Below are 9729 nucleotides of genomic sequence, written 5' to 3' on the forward strand. Positions count from 1 at the left end.
AAGCCATAAACACGTTCAAATTCTTGTTTCATAATCTCACTCCTGGGAATTTGTTCCTTAAAACAATTAAGAAAGATGGAGGGGCGGAGATCAAATTGTTTGCTGTCGTGTAGTGTATACAACCTAAAAAAATGGAAACAACTTTGTCCGTTGTGGGGATTGGTTAATGAAATCATGGTACTTTAACAAAATGGAGTATTATGCGTCCATCGAAGACCAAAGAGCAGCAAGGAGGATGCCTTGTATCATATTAACCGTAGCAGCAGAATACAAAATTATGTCTACAGCTATGGAAAACACGTACATATGGATAAAGATCAAAAGGAAATAGAGAAAAATGAAACAGTTGCTACAACAGGATGTTGGAACCGTGAATTATTTTTATCCTCTATTATGTCAAAATGTGGTCCTTACAATAAATTAGAATTGGAGGGAGGCATGCATATATCTACACCAGTGAAACTTTTCATTCAGAAGGGCAGGTGGCATAACATACAATCCTTGTCAAGAGCAAAGACTTTGGAGTCACGCGGGCTTGGATTTTAATTCTGGCTCTGGTACTACTGAGATGTGACTTGAGACCCTGACCTAAGCTGTGTAAGCCTCATTTTCCACAACGAGTAATACTGTCTACTGCACAGGGCTATTGTGAAGAGGGGGTGAGGTAGTGGCACCTACCACCACTTAATAAACGGAAGCTGCTGCTATTTTTTCCTGCATGAGTAACAGTGATGCGACTCATGGTGGTGGGACTGACAAGGGAAAGGGAAAGGGACAGAGGTTTTTGTTCATGAAAATACTTCTAGTACTGCAAACTTTGAATGGCAATAGAACTCTACACTGAATACATAGGCAGAGGATTTTCCATCCTCCCTATCAATGGATTCCTCCAATTTAGACCAAGTGAGCATTGCTTCAAGGGAGAGTTGGGGTTGCGGGCATTATTCTTTCTTAGCTGGAGACTTCTAGAAATCTGTACCTGTAAGGTACTCTTCAGCATGCTGGTTGAAAACTTCATTAAAGAAAATCAAGGATTGTTGAATTTGTGTGACTCATTTTATTAATGAATACAAAGGCCTCCCAATGACTCTCAATCCTATAATTGTTGGTATTATCATCATGACTAACAAAGAGCCGCTGTGGTATATTAAGCAAGTCCTATCTGTCTTTGTCTGTTACAGAGGAGCTATGTTCTTCTCAGAGGCCCGTGCCTTCCTTGGGCACAGGACACACGCCCACTCAAGGACTCAGGTCCACTTCCCTATGCCTCCATTTGTCCTCTCTTCTCATCAGCTTATAGACATGCTGTAGCACATCCCAACTTAATAAAAAGCAAAAATCCTCGCTTTATCCCATAATCCCTTCTAGATAGGGCCCATTTCTCTGCTCCCCTTTACAGCAAAAGTCTTTGAAAGAGAACAGAAGAATGCTGAAAATTATTGAAGTGGACTGATGGGAGTATATATGCTACATTATTCTTGCTACATTTTTTAACAAGAAAAGTTTATTAAGCTATAATTGAAACACAGTAAATCATATGTCTGTCATATCTACAGTTTAATAATGTACAATTTTTAGTAGTGTATAATAATGAATTTCATATTTCATATGTATAATTAATAATAATATATGTAATTACCCTGATGGTTCTTTGTTATTAAATAAAAACAAATTTTTTATATTGGTCTTGTGTCCTGAAATCTTTTTAACCTCATCAGTTTTAGAAATTTTTTATAGGTTCTAAGGGATTTTCTACATAGACCAAGGGTTAGGAAACAGTGGCCCATGGGCCAAATGGGATCTGATGCTTGATTTTTAGGTGAAGTTTTTCTGAAATGCATGCATACTCACTGGTGACATATTGTCTATGGCTGCTTTTGCACTACAGTGGTAAGGCTGAGTAGTTACAATGAAGACCAGATAGATAAGCATATTATCTGCAAATAAAGAGGTTTTTTTCTATAACTGTCAGCACAAGGCTAAAGAACCTAAAAATATCATACCTCCATTTCGTCCCGCCCAACCTTTTTGTTATTATTATCTCATGGCTTAGTTTTATATATGTTGTAGTCCTATTAATTACATAGTTATTATCTTTCTTTAAACAGCCAATTATCTTTTAACAATATTTAAATACTTTTAAAAATCTTATATTTTTACCTATGTAGTTTCCATCTCTGGTGCTCTTTCTTTCTTTGCTTAGATCCACGTTTCCATCTGTTATCATTTTCCTCCTCTTTGAAGGACTACCATTATTATTTCTTGTAGTGTGAGTCTGCTGGTGCTGAATTCCTTCAGCTTTTGTATATCTGAAAAAAATCTTTGTCACAATTTCATCTTTCAAAGATAGTTTTGCCAGGTACAGAATTCTAGGCAGTCTTTTAAATTCTTTTAAATATTTTAAAGATATTGCTCCACTGTCTTATCACCTGCATTATTTCTGGCAAGAAATTTACTGTCATCCTTATCTTTGTTCTACTGTATGTAATATGCCTCTTTTTTACTCTATCTGTTTTTAAGATTACCTCTTTATCAGTAGTTTTGAGCTGTCTGGTCATGATGTGCTTTGGTGTGATTTTCATAATATTTCTTGAACTTGGGCTTGTTGCGAGTGCCTTGAAACTGTGAGTTTACAGTTTTCATTAAACTTGAAAAAATTGCTTATTATTACTTCTTCAAAATTTTTTTCTGTCCAGCCTTGTCTCCCAATTAGATATTTATTAGGCCATTCAAAAATCTTCCACAGCTCACTGATACACTGTTTATTATTTTTTATAATTATTTCCTTTCATTAGTGTGTTTCATTATTGTTATGTCTTCATGTTCACTAATCTTTTCTTTTACAGTGTCTAATCTGATATTTATCCCCATCCTCTATGTTTTTAATCTATGATATTGTAGTTTTCATCTTTATAAGTATTTGGGTATATTTTTATCCTCCCTATTTCTATTTAAATTTTTGAACATATACAATAGAGATATAATAATCATGCTTAAGTCTTTGTCTGCTAATTCTAACATCTGTGTCAGTTCTGAGCTGATTTTGGACCAATTGACTTATCTCCTTATCATGAGGAGTATTTTCTTGCCTGGTGATCTTTTATTGGACACCAGACATTACATATTTTTCCTTGAAGGATGCTGGGTATTTTTATATTCCTATAATGATTCTTGAGCTTTATCCTAGGATATTAAGTTACAATGACTTGACCTTTTTGGATCTTGCTTTTAATATATGTTAGGCAAAAATGCAGTGTCTATGGCTAATTAGTCTCACTACTGAGGCAAAATCTTCTAAGTACCATAACAAATGCCATGTGAATCTTGCATTCCACTCTGGCTAGAGGAAAAAGACACCATTCCCAGCACTGTATGAGCACCAGACACTATTTCTGCTAATCCTTTTAAAGGGACCATGTGCTGGTGTGTATTCAGCTAATAATAAAGTGAGACTTTCTGCAGATCTTTGAAATTCTCTCTCTGTGGCTCTCTCCTCTACAGTATTTTGTTCAGTGATGTCTAGTCACCTTAGTCTCTCTAGACTCTCAGCTCCACATCCTCAATTCAAGGGCCCCACCAGGCTCTGTCCCCCTTCCTGTGCTGAGGCCCAAAAACTCTCTCATGGCAGTAAGCTGCAGCAGCCATGTGGCTCAGGTGATTTGTTTCTTACCGCTCAAGGATAACTGTCTTTTGTCACTCACAGTCTTTCAAACCACTATTTCATGTATTTTGCCCATTTTTAAATTGTTTCATGTGGGAAAGTAAATACAGTCCCTGTTACTCAATCTTGGCTGAAAGACTCTATTCTTGCTATTTTTGTTCATGAAAATGTCCATAAATAAAACAAATTAAGAGAAAAAATTTAAAAAAAGGAAAGAAAACTCCTCAAAAGTTTTCTGTTTCCACTTCATTCCTTCCTATGCTTTCTCAAATCTACTCCAATCTCTTGTCCCCAACATTGTGGAAACCATACTCTTCAATGACCTCCACAGCATGATTCTCAGGCTTCCTTTCACTGACCCTCAGATTGTAACCAGTTAATTACTCCCTCCATCTTGAAACATTTTCCCCCCTTTTTACCCAAGATATCACCCATGCGCTCTTGGTTTTGCTGCTATCAGCCTCTCTTTTGTTGCCTCCTCTTCCATTTTCCACCTTTAAAGGTTGGAGCACCCCACAATCAGTCTTTAGGACTTATCTTTTGTTTATGCACACTCCTTCCTTCTCTCATTTCATTCAGTCCCAAGATGTTGAATATCATCTGTACATTCACATTTATTTCAACTCTGATCTCTTTCAGACTTATATATAGTTTTTTATTACTTGACATTTTCATAAGTATTTTTAATAGATATCTAAAATTAAGCACATCCAAAAACAAATTCTTGATTTTTTTCCCCTAACCCACTCTTCCTCAGGGGTCTCATCTCAATAAATGGCAACAGTGATCACTTAGTTACCTCAGTCAAAATCTTTAATTAACCTTAGTTTTTCTCTTTTGTTCACACCCTATATCCAATTCATCTGCAAACCTAGGGAATCATATCTTCAAAATTCAACCACTTCTTACCAATTATATAACTAATACTTAGTTCCAAGCCAATATTATCCTTCACCTGGACTACTAAAATAGCCTCTTAACTGATTTCTCTACAATATGTTCTCTACAGGGGCGCCTGGGTGGCACAGCGGTTAAGCGTCTGCCTTCAGCTCAGGGCGTGATCCTGGCGTTATGGGATCGAGCCCCCACATCAGGCTCCTCTGCTATGAGCCTGCTTCTTCCTCTCCCACTCCCCCTGCTTATGTTCCCTCTCTCACTGGCTGTCTCTATCTCTGTCAAATAAATAAATAAAATCTTTAAAAAAAAAATATGTTCTCTACAGTACAGCCATTGTGTTACTTTTAAAACATAAGTCATCCTACTTAGTTTTGTTTTTCATAACTTGATGAGGTGATTCTAAAATTCATACGGAATTTCAAAAAACTTCAAATAGCCAAAAAATCTTGAAAGAGAACAACAAAGTTGGAAGACTCACATTTCCCAATTTCAGAACCTACTACAATGCTACAGTTTTCAAGATTGTAGTACTGGCCTAAAGGTAAGCATATACTCAGTGGAATAGAATAAGAATCCAGAAATAAACCCATACATCCATGGACAACTGATTTTCAACAACAGAAGAGACATCATTCAATGGGAGAAACAGCCTTTTAAACAAATTATTCTGGGACAACTGGATATCTACATACATAAGACTGCATTTCAACCCTACCTCACAACATTTACAAAAACTAACTCAAAATGGTCAAAGACCTAAATAAAGAGCTAAAACTATACAAGTCTTATTAGAAAGAAACATAATAATAAATGTAAATCTTCATATCCTTGGGTTAGGCAATGTCTTCTTAGGATACCTAAAGCACAAATAAAGAAAAAATAAACTGGACTTAATCACAATAAAAAATTCTTGTGCTTCAGCAGATATTATCAAGACAGTGAAAAGACAATCTTGATAGTATAAATGGGGGAAAAATCTGCAGATCACATATCTGATAAGATCCTAGTACTGAGAAAATATAAAGAGCTCTTATAAGTGAACAGTGAAAATACACAATCCAATTTAAAAATGGGGAAAGCATTTGAGTAGACATTTCTCAAAAGAAGATATCTGAATGACCAATAAGCACATGAAAAGATGCTCAACTTCATTGGTTATTAGGGAAATGCAAATCAAAACCACAATGGGATACCCTTAACACACACTACTAGATGGCTATAATCAAAAAACAGAAATTAGAACCCTCATATACTGCTGGTACAACTGCTAGGGAAATGGTCTGGCAGTTCCTCAGAAGGTGAAGTGTGGAGTTACCACACATCCAGCAATTTCACTCCTGGCTACATATTCAGGAGAAATGAAAACACACATACACACAAAAATCTATACACAAGTGCTCATAGCAGCTTTATTCATAATAGTCAAAATTTGGAAATAACCCAGATATCCATCAACAGATAAATGAACAAACAAAATGTGGTGTGTCCATATGATAGAACATTATTCAGCTAGAAAAAGGAATGAAGAATTGACACATGCTATAACATGAACGAAGCCAGAGAATATGCTAAATGAGAAAGACACAAAAGACCACATGTTGTAGAACACCATTTAGTTGAAATGCTCAAAATCAGTAAATCCGTAAAGACAGAAGGTATGTTAGGCATTTCAAGGATCTGGGGAAGGGAATGACTGCTAATGGTACTGCAAAAAGGTTTCTTTTGGGGTCACAAAATGTTCTGGAATTACAGTGGTGAAGGTTGCACAATCCTGTGAATATATGAAAACCACTGAGTTGTACACTTTAAAAGGGTAAATTTTACGGTATGTGAAATACGTCTCAACAATAAAACTCTATACATATAGACCAGATCTTGTTACTCTTCTACACAAAACCCTCCAATGACTTCCATCACACTTAAAATAAAATCCAAGTCCTTAGCCAGAAAGACCCTATGTCCTCTGGGCTTTGGTTTCCTCTGCAGTATCTTCACACATACTCTTGCTATCTCTCATGTGTGCCAACCTCTGCCCAACATGCTGTTCCTCGGCCCTCTCCAGCTCAGGGCCTTTGGACTTACTATGTCCTTACTTGAAATGTTCTTTTGCTCACTGAAAGAAGTGAGCATGGCTCCCTTCCGCGCTTTATTCTGGAATCTATTCATTTTCTCTAAAAGACCTTCCCTGGCCATCCTATCTAAACTAATGGTACCATCATTTCTTAGCTCTTTACCTGAGATCATTTGCCTTCCCAGCATTTACCATTGACTGTAATTATATAATTTGTCCATCTGTTTACTGTCTGTCTCTCACTAGAATGTAAACTTTATGAGGGAACGGACTTTCTTATGTTTTGTTGTTCTTTGTGGTATTCTCATACCTATTTTCTGTGCCTGGGAACTGACAGGTGCACATTATTTATTTAGTTAATTAAATAATGAAGAGAATAATGTGCATAGTGGAGTGAAAATATTTTAAATAAAAATGACTTTAACTGCTGCTTCTTTCTATGGGAGCATGGCATAATTCATATTAGTTAGAATATAAAGCTCACCTTCACTTAAAATAGAAAAGGAAGAAAGACAAAATTTCAAAACCTTTGTCAGTAGGGAGGGAGACAGGCAAGACAGTGGAAGAGTAGGGGACCTCATTTCATCTGGTCCCTTGAATTTAGCTAGATAGCTATCAAATCTTCTGAACACTTATGAATTCAAACTGAGATGTAAAAGAATTGTTGAAATTCTACAAATAGAAAAGCGACCACTTTTTGCAAGGTAGGAGGTGTGGAGAAGTGAATCAGAAGGGATATATCAGAAGATAAACAGTGGGGGGAGGGAGCCTCCGTAAGCCAGCTACCAGAAAGTGATATAGCCCCGGAGTGCAAAATAGGAACTTTTAGAAGTCTGCTCCAGTGAGAGACATCCCTGCCTGAAAGGTGCTGAGGTGATAAAGTGGGATAGAATCCTAGGGGACAGGATCCCCAGGGTCATGGAAAGAATGGGGGTGCCTGAGCCAGCAGAGCTCCCAAGCATTGGAGCAGGAAACCAGCTACAGTCAACGAGCCCGGGAGGGGGTCTTAGCTCTGTTTGCCATAAACCATGAACCATGGCACAATCGGATGACTGCTCTCCATGAAGGGACCCTGCAAGCAGCAGGCACAGGTCAACCCTCCTCCCTCCCCTGGGAGGATCAGCACAGGAGTGCACCACAGGAGTCTGCAGAATTTGGTTCACACAAAAGTGAAGACTGCTTTTCCCTGAGGGTTTACTGAAGAGGGGGGGGGGCCATGATCTTTTAGCTCTGGGACTGGGAGGTCGGGGCACAGCCATTTTTATTTTCATCCTTTTAAAGTGGAATGGAAAGCCTTCAGGGAACAAAAGCCACATAGAACAACCCCAAGCAGCTTACCTTGAGCCTGGCCCCTTGGCAAAGGGTGGTGCAACTCCGCCCAGGCAAAGGCACCTGAGAATCAGTGCAGCAGTGCAGCACTCTGAAGAAATGAATTGGTCAGTGCCAGCTTGACTCAGGCCAATTTCTATGAAAACAAATTCACGAATAGAGAGAGAATGCTAAGGATCAACAACTNTATGAAAACAAATTCACGAATAGAGAGAGAATGCTAAGAATCAACAACTATTCCTAGAAGCTACTATACTCTTTTACATACAGTCCATACTACTGGATGAGGGAAGAAATATTTAACAAAGAAATTTGTAACAAGAAATGAAAAAAAAAAGAAAACTTCCCTCCCTGGGAAGATCGGCTAGAACATCAGGCGATACCAAGTTAACAGAGGACACAGAACCGCAAAACTCCAGTGCTGAGGGAAAACAGTATATAGAATTCGAGGCTTTTTCTCATGATTCTTTTATCTTTCAGTTTAAATTTTTCCTTTTCTTTTTTTCTTTTTTCCCTTATCAACTAGTTTTTTATTTTATCAATTCTTTGTTTTTAAGTCTTTTTTTAACTTTCATTCTTACATTTACATTTTATAGATCTATTCTTCATTTTTGGCTTCCTTTCACTGTATTGAATTTTATTTTTGTATATGTATGTTTTGCTTTATTTACAATTTTGGGATTCAGTGTCTGCTAACAAACAGACCAAAATACACACACAGCAAGTGGATCATCCTATTTTGTCCACATGGGATATTACATTCTGTCTTTTTATCCCCATTTTTTTTCTTTTCTTTTTGGTTTCTGACTTTTAGATTCATCTAGGGTGTATTTCACTTGGGTCGTGGTTGGTATTTTTGATTTTGTTCTCTCGTTCATCCATTCTTCTCTGAGCAAAATGACTAGAAGGGGGAATTCACACCAAAGAAAGAACCAGAGGTAATACTCTCTGCCACGGATCTAATCAATATGGTTATAAGTAAAATGTCAGAGCTGGAATTCAGGATAATGATTATAAAGTTACTAGCTGGGGTTGCAAAAAGAATAAAAGACATTAGAGAATCATTTAGTACAGAAATAAAATATAATGAGGCCAAAATTAAAAATGCTTTAACTGAGATGCAGTCTAAATTGGATGCTCTAACAGCTGGGGTAAATGAGGCAAAAAAGAGAGTCAGTGACACAGAAGATAAGATGATGGAAAGGAAAGAAGCCAAGGAAAAGAGAGAAAAACAACTCTTGGACCATGAGGGGAGGCTTCGAGAAATCAGCGATACCATAAAGTAAAACAATATCAGAATTATTGGGGTCTCAGAGGAAGAAGAGAGAGGGGCAGAAGGTATATTTGAGCAAATCATAGCTGAGAACTTCCCTAATCTGGGAAAGGAAACAGGCGATCAAGTCCAGGAGGTAGAAAGAAACCCCCTCAAAATCAATAAAAAATAGATGAATACACTGACATATAATACTGAAGCTTCCAAATTTCAGAGATAAAGAGAAAATCCTGAACACAGCTTGCGACAAGAACTCCTTAACCTATAAGGGTAGGAACATTAGACTGGCAGCAGACCAATCCACAGAGACCTGGCAGGCCAGCAAAGGACTGGCATGATATATTCAGGGTACTTAATCAGAAAAACATACAGCCAAGAATAATTTATCTAGTAAAGCCTGTCATTCAGAAGGGAAAGAAAGATAAAGAGCTTCCAGGACAAATAGAAACTAAAAGAATTTGTGATCACTAAACCAGCCCTGCAAGAAATATTAAAGGG

The 9729-nt window shown here is 37.4% G+C and overlaps 1 protein-coding gene across 1 annotated transcript in view; it reads right to left on the reverse strand.

Annotated features, from left to right (window-relative positions):
• Positions 1-9729, reverse strand: part of LOC117797109 — a 51630-nt gene that overhangs the window by 25882 nt on the left and 16019 nt on the right. The window contains exon 3 of the mRNA XM_034647766.1: positions 7968-8094. Coding sequence (XP_034503657.1) covers positions 7968-8094 — 127 coding nt within the window. The remainder of the gene's footprint in view (positions 1-7967; positions 8095-9729) is intronic.

This window comes from Ailuropoda melanoleuca, chromosome 18 (genome assembly GCF_002007445.2).
Source record: "Ailuropoda melanoleuca isolate Jingjing chromosome 18, ASM200744v2, whole genome shotgun sequence".
NCBI classification, from domain to species: Eukaryota; Metazoa; Chordata; class Mammalia; order Carnivora; family Ursidae; genus Ailuropoda; species Ailuropoda melanoleuca.